Source organism: Phodopus roborovskii, unplaced genomic scaffold (assembly GCF_943737965.1).
Source record: "Phodopus roborovskii unplaced genomic scaffold, PHOROB, whole genome shotgun sequence".
NCBI classification, from domain to species: Eukaryota; Metazoa; Chordata; class Mammalia; order Rodentia; family Cricetidae; genus Phodopus; species Phodopus roborovskii.
Genome location: NW_026126423.1, coordinates 4,333,434 through 4,347,879, shown reverse-complemented (window position 1 = coordinate 4,347,879; position 14,446 = coordinate 4,333,434). Strand labels below are relative to the sequence as shown.

General features: G+C 40.2%; 1 protein-coding gene across 1 annotated transcript in view; it reads right to left on the bottom strand.

Moving 5' to 3' along the window:
- Positions 1-14,446, bottom strand: part of Arhgef38 (Rho guanine nucleotide exchange factor 38) — a 106,484-nt gene that overhangs the window by 20,805 nt on the left and 71,233 nt on the right. Inside the window, exons 4-6 of the mRNA XM_051185421.1 lie at positions 12,327-12,474; positions 7,923-7,940; positions 1,024-1,223 (exon numbers count right to left, since the gene is read on the bottom strand). Of these exons, the coding sequence (XP_051041378.1) occupies positions 1,024-1,223; positions 7,923-7,940; positions 12,327-12,474 (366 nt within the window). The remainder of the gene's footprint in view (positions 1-1,023; positions 1,224-7,922; positions 7,941-12,326; positions 12,475-14,446) is intronic.

Below are 14,446 nucleotides of genomic sequence, written 5' to 3'. Positions count from 1 at the left end.
AAGATATTGAGCATATCATATCATTGCAGTTTTAATTTCCATTCCCCCAGTTACTAGCAAAGCTTCCTGTGGATTGTTCTTTTTTTATTGGCTGTTTATTAGAATATTCTTATTACTGAAATAATAATAGCAATAATACATTCTAGGCAGTCATCCTATATGTGCAGTCTTTTCAGTTTGCTTATGGTATCTTGGACTCTATTACTTTGTTCTTGTATTCTTTATGATTTTTATTTGCTAAAGCGAATATTTTCCTTTTTACTTATTTGAAAACAAAACCAATCCAAGAGAATGAAGTTGCTGCACCATTTATTTTTAAACTCCTATCATTACTTCAGTGTTGAGTTCAGGTCTTTATATTGGAAACACAAACTTGGATGAGAGCCCTTAGTGAGTACTAATTAGGGGATGAAGGCCTATTATCCCTGGGCTACACTGGGTCCATAGACTTAGCACTCCTATATTGAACCCCACTCTTACCATTAGGTATTAACTGTACTATCTTAGCTTAAAGTAGATAAGAACCATTTGTTAATTGTGGAAACAAACATGCCCCCCCCAGCAACCCTAATCTTCATTCCTGTGTGTCAGGATCAACTGAGTAGAAAGTACCAGATGGAATCCTTCACATGAACCTGGACCTGGTCAGTCCCATTTCTGTGCTAGCCTCCGGGGCTGCAGATCCTGCGCTATGCCCCCTCTTTTCTCTGCAGACTTCAGTGGCAGGAGGACTGTCTACTCACAATATACCACCAAGAACACAGCAGCAATCAAGTGAGAGTGAATATTCGAACATCTGTTGGATTTGTTTTTTGTAATTACCAGTTTTGTATATATCTTATAGTCTTTTTCTGAACCTAGCTATTAAGCCAAACTCACACTCTGCTCCTGTCCTCTGACTCCAGATTTCAAGTCATCATGTTCACTGTGACTTCCGTGACACCATTCGGACACTGTGACTATGACACACAAAAGGAACACTCCAATCCTGGGGGACAGTCACCCTGCCATACTCCCACCTACCCAGGTCTTTCCTTCTCTTCAGCTCATTGATGTTAACGTTAATGTCCTTCACAGCAGCGAAGGCTTCCTCCAGTGCCCTGTAGTCTGGATGGGAGGGAGGGGTGGAGTTCCGCAGTTCACACAGTAGCAGCGGGTATTTCATCACACGCTGGATAGGCTTGATCATCAAGGACCCCATGTCCAGCAGGTTTGGTTTGCCTCTACAAAAGACGTCATTGATACCTGTTTTACCTTTGTTTACCAACATTGCTTTTCATTTTGTGATTTTAAAAAAAGATGCTCCTAAAACAGTTTTTCCACCTTTGAAATATATTAAATTTCCAAATGGAAACAAGAGCTTTGCTACAATGACAAAAAGAAGCAAGGCTGAAATACCCCACCACTGAACCAAAGACCTAAAAGAAAACAAACGAAGTATACATACCTACCAAACATCACCCATCTTTAGATTTACTTAGAGGTCAGTGTATACACCAGACATTAATACCAGCTTCAGAATGCGTCTTCCCATGACAACCAAGAGAAGCGCCATTTCCCCATTGTGTTTTTGTGATTACTAGTGAGCAATATAAACTCATTGTAGAAAAATTCAAATATGTAACCCAAAAATATTGTCCAAACTGAACACTGTCCTCTGTTTTCTAACAAGCTGAAAAGCCATTCATTCAGGGGTCCTACAACAGACTCCATAAGAAATTTATAATAAAGGTTATAGCTACCACACTTCCCTAACCGCCCCTCATGTAATGATTTGTTCATCTCTTTCCCACTGTGAAATGTCACCAACAACTCTTTACACCACTGTGCAACAGCCAGTACCCCAAAAGGCCCTTTCATATGTGCTTATGAGATAGGGTGGGAGCCTTCCCACTGACCCTGAGCTCCATCAAACCGCCATCCAAATCACTGCCAGTAGTGGCTTCTAAAAATCAATGTAGGGCACAGAAGACTATAGATGGAAAGTAATGACACCTTTTAAATCCCAATAGGTGCATTTTTCATACTTGAACTTAAAACATGTACTGATAGACAACAGTCATGTAATTTGAAAAGTAAAGGGAATTTAAAATGTCTAAAACATGGCCTAAAGGCTTCTTGCAAACTATCTAGTTCAACTCGACCTTTGACAAATAAGAAACTAAGTGACTCTAATTGTCATATGTATACACACACACACATACACACACACACACACATCAATCTCTATTCCAACTCCCTATTTTGTGTTCATCATCTTTCTTAGCAACTATCTGTAATCATTTCTTTTCCCAATTTTCCAGTTTATGACCAATTTCTCTGTCATCAGAGCATCTCCCACCCATGCTCACATTTTATCAATGCACACACTTAGACTGAGAAGTCACTGAGTTTTCAGGCTTCCTGTCATGTGCTTTTATTTTCTTTTGAAAACTCTCCTTCCCCAATATTTCAAAATGGAGAAGTAAATGGCTAGGGGAGGAGTATACTTATATCTCAAAAGAATTATACTAGACTAAAAGGTTCAGAGGCTACAATGAAAACATTTTAAAGGAAAGTCAGAGCAAATACTAAAGGTTTACAATAAAGAAACAGAAAAGCAAAGGAAAGGAGTGGGTGTAACAGAGAGAAGGATCAAGAGACAGAAAAAGAGATCAGGGATGGGAGAAAAGAAACATCATCAGTTTCCAGGAGAACTGAATGAAGTAGATGAAACACTATCAATCATATTGAAAACCCAACTAAAAGCATTTTGATTGATTGAGTGTCAGTAGCTAGCAGCAATTTTTAATGTATCAAAGCAGAGATGATCCCTTAGCAATAGTTTATACTACTATGTAGACAATCCAATGAGATGAGAAAGAAGTCAGGAATGATCTCTAACCTACTACAGTCAGAATTTCTGAGTTTCTTTGATTACCACCAAACTTTAATTGATTTCATCATTCAAAAACTCCTGAAAATACCATCCAAGAGAAGTAGGCAAATACTCTGAAAAAAAGCTAATAGATCATTTATTTAGAGTCATCTCTGTATATATGTATATACGTACATTTTAAAAACTAGAACAACAATAAAAACCAGAAAACAAAGAGAAAAAGCACAGACATATTGCATGGCACAGTTGTTTCTGTGATCCACTCTCCTTCCTGTTCCTAGATGAGTCACACGCCAACCTGAGCCTGTAATTGAGTTCAAGTGTTATCACTACTTCTATTTCTATCAGCCTTCAGCATCAAATTTCTAGTACCTTTGTTTTGTGATTTCAGTGATAATTAGAAGTGATTATTGTTTTTAAAAAAAAAAAACAACATAAATGTCAGTCTGAGAAATGGCTGACAAAATGAGAGGTTTCCCAGGTACTTTTGTCTTCAGGAGTTTTTTTTTTTTTTCAGTTGCCCAAGTGACAATCAATAATGCTGTGGTATCTGCATCAGACAGACTACACCATGGAAGGAAAGATAGAGGATGTGTTGTGAGATAACAGCACTTCAGGCGCTTGATGTCACAAAGTTCACTGCCATGTCTAATCCCACCTAGTGAGGTGAAGTTTTGATAACGGTGATGGCAGATGAGTCCTGGGCATGATCTCCCCATGTCAGCCAATTGTCACCTCCTGCCTTGTAGTAATATACCTCCACAATATTGTGCAGCAGTCCTCCACAATATTTGTGCCAAAACTGAATGCAGTTATTAACATATAACACTGTTTCAGCTTTCTTTTATATTATAACTTTATTGGCAAGTGTTTAGTGCTAGACACAGCTACACTGGGCTCATCACACATTATTACTGGAACTTTACCAGGCACATTATTACTGGGACTTTACTAGGTTAAGCAAACACAGTTAGTTTTGTTTCAACACTATCTAGTTTTGCTGCAAAGCTTTTCCAATAAAATATAGGAAAAAACAATATTTAGATAATGTAAAAACTATGGTGGAAAACAGAAAAAATATTCCATATGAAATATGCCTGTATGTGAGTTGATATTGTTTATGATCTAATACAGCTTGCTGGGAGATCAGAATGCAAAGCTAGTCACAGCCATAGAGCCGGGAAGTGGTGGCACATGCCTTTAATCCCAGCACTAGAGAGGTATATAAGACAGGAGCAGGGTCTCAGAGCTGGCTATTAGTCTCCAGCCCCATTGAGGACAGAATCACCCCAGCCTTGTAGAGGTAAGAGCTCTCTGGTGGCTCTTGGCTGCTTTGTTTTCTGTTCTTCAGCTTGAACTTCAATATCTGTCTCTCTCTATATATTTTTTTTCAGAAAGAATAGAAGGAAAATATAACTTGATGACTGGCTATAATAATTTTTTGAATTTCTAGCATTTCATGATCACAAATATCCTACATTTTTATTTACTTTATAATAACTGTAAAGAAAGCTTTTAATAATTTAATCTCCTTATGGAACTTTTAAGTCAATAATAAAGAAAACTGTTGTAGGCTATATAGAAAAATAGCAATTACTATAAAACATGGAACTCAAAATAAATACAAAACTATTAAGTTTTAGAAGAATAAAGGAGGACAATGAATCATAACTTATATAGATGAGTGTAGAGAAGCAGTAACTATGGAACAGCCATACTTAATCATTCCAGAAAATTTACTAATGGTAAATTAACAGTTTCTTAGTATCTAAGGGAGTGGGGAGTGGAGGAGCCTGAGGGTCAATATGAGAAGGATCAGTTCAAAGCACCATTTTGGAAACTGTCTAATTTGGGAGATGCTGGAAAAAAAAAAAGAAAGAAAGAAAGCAAAGGAGGTCATCTGAAGAATTAAGAACTCTTGGAAGTTAAAAGAATGAAAGCAGACAAGTTACTGGGGAAAAGTATTTCTATTTTTGTTTCCACAGGTAAAGTGTGGATTCCTTCCAGACTAAGTGGTTTGATCCACCAGACCGCCTGACAGGTCAGCTGATCCAGTTCCGCGCTGGCACGCCCTACGCTACAGCTAGGATACGAATCTTCTCGAATCCCCCAAGACAGCGCCCCTAACCAGGGAAGTAGTTTGGAAAGAACACCAAATTCCCAAATATTGTGTATAAATGTTTGTTTTCATTTAATTGGACTTTGTTATATAAAATTAAATAATAAAAAAAAAGAATGAAAGCAGACATAACAGCTAAGTTCACTAGGAATCTCGGAGTTAGTATCTATTGGTAGAATTCTCAGAATAAAACATTAGAACACACCATGAGGAGGAAAACATCATGAGGCGATTTAAGAAAAGTCAGCTACCCACAGCACCCACTGTCCAGAATGTGAGGCAAAACAGTCACATGAAACTTCAGTGCCCTGGGAACAAGGAGATGCTTTAACCTTTCAGAGAAACAACAGGTACCACAGACACTGAAGATGGAAAATGCAGTGCCCTCTAAATTCTGACAGTGATGGTGGTGGGGTGACAGCGGCGGCCACACTGAGGCCGCGTATGTAGAGGTCAGCATCAGTTTTCTTCCCGGTCATTCTCTATCTTATTTCTTGAGACAGGGTCTCACTGAGCTTGAAGCTTACCAGCTTGGCTAGACTGGCAGGCCGGTGAGCTCCAGGGATTTCCTACCCTTGACTACAGAAGCATTTCCAGCTTTTATGGGGGTGCTGGAAATCCAAACTCAGGTCCTTATGCTTACATGGCAAACGTGTTAACATGACTATGAGCCATCTCTTCAGTCCCCTTTCCTTCTGAAATAAAAGATTTTTAAAGTGGCAGCCTATCTGATGCCTCAAAAACCAATAATCAATTTCGCCAGGGCCAGAGATATGTCTATGTGGGCAAGGGTGCTTACCGACAAGCCTGAGGATTCCTGGAACCCACATGGTAAACGGAAAGAACGGACTTTCTCAAGTTGTCCTCTGACCTTCACCCTGTGTGCTTTCTACACAAGGAGGTCAGAAAAGGGCACTATTTGCAGAGGATGGTGACCATATTGCTCAGTTTCCCATTGCTGTGACAAAAATCCCATGACCAAGTGTCTTAGTCGAAGTTCTATTGCCATGAAGAGACACCATGACCACAGCAACTCTTAAAGAGGAAAACATTTAATGAGGCTGGTTTATGGTTTCAGAGATTTAGTCCATTATCATTATGTCAGGAAGCATGGTGGCTTTGTAGGCAGTCATGGTTCTAGAGGATGTGAGAGTTTTAAATCTGAATATGCAGGGAGAAGGAATAGAGAACGATCCTGAGCCTAACTTGGGCTTTCAAAACCTTAAAGCCCTCGTTCAAATCCACACCTACTCTAACAAGGCCACACCTCTTAAAAGTGCTATTCTCTCTACTCCCGGTTACCAAGCATTTAAATGTATGAGCCTATGGGGACTTTCTTATTCAAACCACACACCAAGGCAACTTGTAGAAGGAAGGTTTTATTTGGGCTTATGGTTCTAGAGGGATAAGAGTCCATCACCATCACAGTGGGTGTCAGGGCCAATGAATGGCTGGGAAGCATGGTAGCAAGTGGCAGGCATCATAGCTGGAACAGCAAACTGAGGGTATTCATCTCAAATAGTCACAAGCATGAAGCAAAAAGATGGAATTAGAAGTAGCTCCAGCCTTTTAACTCTCAAAGCCTGGCCACTCACTTACATATCTGTAGTGAGATATCCACCCCTCCTGCACCTGTTGCACTGACCACGGGTGCGGACATGACAGGGTAGGCTGGTCTGGTCCAGGACCCCAGCTCACTCTCTTGGTTCCAGTCAGGTCATGGAGAGCAGCCTGGGCATGGATCCCTGGAGCAGGAACTTGTGGGTCATGGGTTTCTTGTGTAAGTGACTTCTCCCAGAATAAAATATATAGCCCATATTTTATCCTCTGTGTATCATAATCTGTGCATCATTACATATTTCCTCTAGCAAGTCCACACCTTCTAAACCTCCCCCAAACAGAGCCACTAACTGGTGACCAAGTGTTTCAGTGACCTATGGGAGGACATCTCCGTCAAACTATGACAGTGATAAATACAGAGACCCACAACTGATTGAGGGGCAAAGAACGAGACTGTGAAATGCTCAAAACTGAATGGGGCTTACTGCCAAAATGGGCAAGTTCATTAACCCCGGAAAGTGACACTGGTCTTGGATAGATGGTACTCAGGATGTAAAACTGTCATTATGAAGAACATTGATATAGCATCTCATATAGCCCTTATAGCCATGTCCTGGTAGCTGGAATTGACTGTTATCCCTGAAAAGTGATAGCTTCCATGGGCAAGAAAAAAAAATCACCAAGAGATCAAAGGTCAAGCCCTTTGTGAAAATTTATAATTATTATTACCATAAGGTCTTCTATGGGTAAACCCTTGGACAAAACTGTTGCTAAAAGGAACACAGATGCTTTTAGAGATCCAGCTCTGAAAAGCAAGGCTAGATACAGAGCCAAGGTCAAGTGTGAGGGACAACACAGGGAAGAACAAAGGGTTTTTCCAGAAACTTCCTATTTAGGTATATTTTGCTTCCATCATTAAAATTACAAAAAACAAACAAACAAACAAAAAAGAATGTAAGTAATACAGACACAGTAGAGCACCTGTGCATACAAGCTCACCCCAACTGTGACAGCATGCACAAGCCCCATGCAAACTCAAGCTAGACTAAATCTCAGAATGGAGATGGGCAGTGGTCAGGAAGTCCCACCCCAGCCAAGGAGAGGAAGAGTTGTCACTTTTTAAAAATGTTGCCTCTGTTAAGTCAACCACCCGCCAATAGGAAGCCACACACCCATGAGGATACAGGCTGAATAAACTGCACTTGGTGGGTGGTAAAGAGGCAGACAGAAAGTTGGGTGGAAAGGGGCTTTGGAGCTGGGAGGATCTGGGGAAGAGGGTGAATATGATCAACAGGTATTGTGTAAAATCCTCAAAGAACAAATAAAACTAAAAGTAGAAAAAAATCTTTAAAAAGAAGTACTTACTCTTGCATGTATATATTCCTGTAAAAGAAGGAGAGAAAGTAGATCAATAAAAATTCAAACATGAGATAATATGCCATATCACAAATACCTTCAGATTTTACTGTATAAAATGAAGTAGTGGGTGAGTTTCATGAATGCCCAATGTAATTAAGTGTCTTTAATTTTAAATACCTATGCTGAACTTGATTGAATAAATTTAAAAAGTTGCAGCTCTCCATACGTGTGGAAGACAGGTACATGTGTGTAAAGCAACTGCCTCCTCAAGTCCCCAGACCTGTATGAATACATGGATCCCTAGACATCTTGAATAACTGGGTTCTGCTGAGTCCAAAACCTACAAATTGGAATCGGAGACAAAATTACACTGTTATAACTTTAGGAAATTATTAAATGATATTTTAAAGTTCCGCAGTGAAAGGAGTTATCTGAGGCCCGGAACTAGTATCCATTTCCTTATTTCCTTTATGGTGTCATTTTTCTACTCATATCTTCCTCTAGTGGAGAGCATCATTTGTTCTAGGTTTTGTGGGTTGGTTTTTTTTTTTTTGTAGGTCATATATTATAAAGTTAGTAAAACATAAAAATAAATTCTTAATTTTCCATTGAAACAAGTGTTGGACAAATGGTACTTAGGGTGTAAATGCACTGAAATTGAAAGACACCACTTTGTTTTTAAGCCCTGGAGAAGACATAGAGCTTTCTTTTCTCTTTCTTTTCTATTCACTTCAACAAAACAACTTAAAATTATAATAATATTAAGCACATGTTTAATGTCACAGGCCACTTTCTATAAAGGAACCTGCCATTTTTCTAGTAGAGGAAGTCATACTCTGTAAGGAGAAATACTGCACTATAACATTGTCTGGTTTTCTTGTCGCTAAAGAAGAAACATTCTTTTTATGATAGATTTTGAAGCTTTCCAGAAGGTGATTCTAGCCGAGGACAATCTAGGAAGAAGGTAAGTGGTGTCCATTCAGCTTTTTATGGGGTAAAATAATTACCTCCCTGTCCTGCTGGGTTCATTATAATTTGACTCACGAATTAAAGGTTTTATGTGGCTATTCCTTAAAGATTATAGCCTGTTTCCAAACAATGCCATACTGCAAGGAGCTGAAGGAATTTCCAGAGGTGGTTCTGACTTTTACCTGGAACCCTCTGTTTAGAATCAAGACACAAGGTGGTGAGTAACTAAGAGTGTGGCCCCTTAGGGCATGGCATGAGCTTTTTGCTGCTTCCCCAAGTGGGAAAGGCACAGGAACAAGGTGACTACACTAAAAGGTAAATGTTTTTTCTCCTGAGGATAGGATCTTTGTTGGCAAAAAAGATAAATACAGGTTAATTTATAACTCTAAGAGACTAGAAATGTGAATCTAGCCATAAAACAAGACAAAACAGAACAAAAAAACCCTTAGGAAAGTCCTTTTGTTCTTATCTTACAAAACAAAGAGACCTGTCAGGGCCACTGATCTACAACAGAGGCTTCAGTAATATTTCTAGCTGGAAAAACTGAAGGAGGCAGCAGTCAGTTCCTCAGCAAACAAAGATGTAGTAAGAGAACATTGCAGGCAATCCCAGGGGTCACTTGTCTCACTCGGCTAAACAGTCCCTGCTGAATAAAAAGAGCTCGAAGCGTCCAGATTCTAGGCTGTAGGTGAAGGTGCACACTGCATTTCTGGATAATTTTAATTAAAGGTATTTATTTTATGTAGGAGTGTTTTGTCTAGTATGCGTACCACGTAACTATGGATGTCAGGTACCCCGTGAGGGTCAGAAGAGAGTTCCTGAGTCCCAGGAACCGGAGTTACAGATGGTTGTGAGCTATCACGTGGATGCATAACCAGGTCCTCTGTGAGAGCAGCCAGCATTCCTAATCTTGAAAGCATCTTTTCCCACCCTCGTTTAAAATTGCTCACTGTTAATACACATTCCTGGTATATCAGGCACTGGAGAACTCACACACCGAGAAATACTGCCCTAACACTTCAAAACTAATTCTCTGGACCCAAATATAATTTTCTCCTTTGAGTGATAATGGGCTTCAAAGAATAACGAAGGTTCCTAAGTTTGAACATCATACAGCACGAGGCAGTATCCCTGCCTTCCTGTTGGAGGTTATTCTTAAACTAAACTTACAGAGATGCCTGCTGGTATGTTAAATAAATAAACTTTGCATTGCTGGGAAGCTTTCCAGACAGTTTCTATCTCCGACTAGAGTTTATGTTCCTGGGGGGCAAAGACCATGCTTATATATTAAAAATATTTTCAACATTATCTACTACTCTTAATAAATATTTATGAGGCCCTCAGTAAACATATTTTACATTTGGTTAAAATGTGACCTAAGTCACTTTAAAATCCACTTTAGCTTCCGAGGCATGAAGCCACCTCTCGTGTGGATGTTTTGCTTTAAATCAACTCATTCCAGTATCCCTTGCACTGCTGAAAACGGAGGCCGCAGCTAATGTTCATTAGAAATGGCAGCTGCTCCTTTATTTAGCCAGTAGGAAAAGGCAGGGCGACAGTAATAGCTTTGACTGATTACTTGGCAAAGGAAACCAAGCCCTGAGGGTGTTCAGGACTCTCTTTGGCCTATAAACCTGTTTGAAAACCTGTTCGTCAGAATTTAAAGCTTGGCTCAGCTGAGGTCAGTGTTATAGCGACATCAATAATGCCACTGCACTCAGCCTCCAGGCAGACCCACACAATTCATCATTAACTTTATTTTCATGGAAAAGCAACTTTGGGGAAAATAGCTCCAGCTTAAACTATTTTATTTTGATTTTCTTTCCCTTAAGAAATAGTTCTGCCAATATTGTTTCATTTGGATTTTGTGCATTCTACACCTTAACCACTTTTGGCGGGTGAGATTATTTCTAAAAGTCACACAGAACTGGACACTTCATGGGACAGTGTATTATGGAAGCTTAAAAAGCAAAACAAGTTTTTAGGTCTAAAAGTAAGTTTGGGATTCCACAATTACCTCTACCCTCTAACTGCTTTTAAAGGAAACTCTGTGGAGCTATGCTGCACAGAGAATACTGTAGTGGGCTCTGTTCGCTTAAGAATCAAAAGTTTATTGCACAGCATGCTAATGTTTATCCTCACCCAAGCAGCTTAGAGAAGCCGGGGGGAGGGCGATGGAGCTCAACTGTCTAGTTTCCTGTCCAGGTCCCTTGGGCCTTGAGCTCAGATAATGCCGATTAATCGAAGGAGCCAGTTCTTCAAGTGTTATGTGTCCCCTCCCCCCATTGTTTCTAGAACCTGAAGGAAAGTGACCTAAGATGCACATGTGCTGTGAGAAGGTGTTTTGTACACAGGACATCATTATCTGACATGAGGATGTAGAGGACTTGTTCTTCGTATATGAACTTACTTAGGCAAATACAATTTTACACTTTAATTTTTCTTTGAGTTGACATGGGAAAATGTTTAAAAACCTGCAATTTTGGCCAGTAGAGGGCAATGAAGTTGAAATTCAATCAAAGCACTTTTTTTTTTTGGAAGCCATGGGAAGAAAGTTAAACTAATTTTCAGTTCTAATTGGAGCCCGGACAATCTTCCTCCAGTGTGGTCTCACTTAGTCTCTCCACTGCTTTCCAATACTGCTACAAACTTCTATCAAAGGAGGACTCCCCGCTTTCTCTCACGCAATAGAGTTTCACACTGGTACATCTTGCTTAACACTTCTGCTCCTCCAGCTGTTTAGCCCCCACCGGATGCAGCCCATCCCACAGTATAGAGTCCTCAAGGATGAAAGCCTTTAGGAGAACTCAACAGGACGAGGACAAGGAGAAAGGACAAGACACATAGCTCTATATGTGACTTTAGTTTCATGGAGAAGGTCAGACCAAGCACCGGCTCACAGTCCCCTATTTACAAAGGTAAGATAAAACCTGTGCTTATTAACTGCTTGGAGAACAGCAAGAGTTTAAAGACTCTCATTGAAACTTGCCTAGCATCACTACTGCCTCCTCACATGTGGATGAGGACGGCAGGGGGTCTAATTGTCCTGAAGCTAACTTTCACAGGCCTTAATCATCCTCACAATCTCCCCACAGTGAATTAGGGCAACAAGGAGGACTATTCGGGAATTCCACCAATGTAATCAACTCACTGCCCCCTGGCCTGTGAGAATGCCTACCTTTCATATCTTATTTATTTTATATCATTGCTGTTTGACAATATTGCATCTCCCCCCATCTCTGCGAAGTTTTGAATCTTTGCCAAGTGTTTTCAGTCATCCTCTTGAGGGGGCAACAAAAGTCAATCCGGGCTTACAGTGCAAGTGCATTGGCTTTTCATAAAGCAGGGGTCTGAGGGAGCCCCTTGAAGTGCGGACCTTTCATCTCTGCCCACCTGGCATGGCTCCTGCTGAGCAGCCAGGGTGGATGGGAAAGGCCTTACTTTAAGGACTGGATGCAGTGGCTCAGATGCTGCCTCAGCTCTTCTTCCTTTTCGTAGCACTCCAGGACACTGTGTGCTTCGTCATGATGGTAGCAGTAGACCTTATAAACATCCTCCAGTGGCCCTTTAATCTGCAAGAATACCTCTCCTGAGCAATGCAAAACAAAGACAAAATGACCTCATCAGACCAGAGTGACATGTCAGGCACTGTTCCTCAGAGCTGAGTGTAGTAAAAAGTTAGGTCTGTCCCCCCTGGTCCCCACAATATAGGGAAGGGATGCCAGGCACAGAATGGGTAGTTCCGCTTTCCTTCTCTTCCTCCCCCTTTTTCTCCAGCATCCCCTGCCTCTCCTTTCTCCCTTTTATAAAACAAATGGAGAGCTCAACAGGCTGGTGCACAGGATCACAGTTAAGAGCTGACTAGATCAGAGTGGTTTGACCATGTTTAAATCAAGCTATAGTACTGACTGACTTTGAGAGTTAAGAAAATCATTTTAATTCTCTGACTCTGTCTCTTCACGTATAAATTACTAGCTATAAGAGAGTCCGTTTCATGTAGGTATCATGATAATTAAGAGAGATAGTGTGTACAAAACTCTAAGTAAGTGCATACATAATAAATGCTTAAAATGGAAAAAAAGATATTGTTGACTTTTTAAAATTATAAGATATGAAACCAGATTTAAGGTATGTGGTTTTCCTTCCTTCCTACTTTCCTTCCTTCCTTCCTTTCTCTCTCTCTCGCTCTCTCTCTCTTTCTTTCTTTCTTTTGATCTTTAGTTTGCTAGCAACATTTCCTAAGGTTCTCTCGAAGGTAAACAGTAGGATTTGGAAGGAAAAAGATAAAAACATAGGAACGTGGGCGGAGAAATGTTTCAACAGTCCAGAGTGCTTGCTGCTCTTAACTGGTTTCCAACACCCACATCAGGTGGCTATCAGTCACCTCTAACTCTAGGTCAGGGAATCTAATGCCTTCTTCTGGCCTTTGTGACAGTTGCACACATGTGACATACACATAAATAAAAATAGATTTCAACAAATAGAACATTTCTCTATATATACATACGTACACAACAAATACGCACGTTCACTACAAATGAGGTAATAATAGAGACTTAAGAAAAAGAGGACAGAACAAGGGACAGCCTGACAAATACATATGGTCAAATCAGAAAGTTAAAAATCAGAGGCAATACTTGCTTTATATGCAAGCAAACCATCACTTGCAAATTCCCTCATATGTTTTTAACAGCAGTGGCCCAGAATTTCCAGGTCCTCCTCTTGACAGAGAGCAACAGCTTCTTCTTCTTTTTTAATTCCCTGAGTAAAATTCTGTTGGGGCTCTAATAATAATTATTGAAGTTAAAAGATGTTTAAGTACTCTAATTGAAAGTCGTTTATTCACCCAGAGGCCAGCAATAGCATGGGTGGGCAGAATATTTGATTCCCCTCCCAGCCCATTCTGCTTCATAATAGTGCTGATGAAGGGAGGTGTCTCCCAGCCAAAAGTGATTCCGTTTCCATGGTAACGTAAGTCTTGGCTGCATTTCTTCAGTGGTGAAGGACAACTGCTCAGTGTGCTGGAAGGATGATTAGCAGTGGAGAAAGGAAAGAGCCAAGACCAAGGAAGGTGATTTCACTCTGGCTGCCTGGCACAAAGGTGCCAAAATCCTAGAACATGAAACTGCCATTTTCTTCTTTTAAAAATTATACAGCCAAATGGGGAAAACTTGCTTTGTGGCAGTGACATTACCCCAAAGCATCTATTTCACAAAGGAGAAGAAGCAAGCAAGCAAACAAACAAACAAACAAACAAAAAAAAAACCGACTCTGTTTTCAATTTCTTTAGCCATCAACTTAGCAATTTCCCCAAACATAGTCTCTGTCCTGGTGGGTCAGGCAGTTGCCTGTCACTGTCACTGATGTCAATGTATTTAGCTTCTTCTAGTTTTATATTCTGGTTGATTCACCTCTTCCTGTCTTTTAGAACCCCATGCACCATGGTGTAGAACCTGTATCTTTCTGAATTTCCTCTGTTGGTATGCAAATTTAGGGTGAAGCCATGATATTCAGGAAAGCTAATCTGAGGCTTCGTTTAAGAACATGCCTCAAATGGGAAC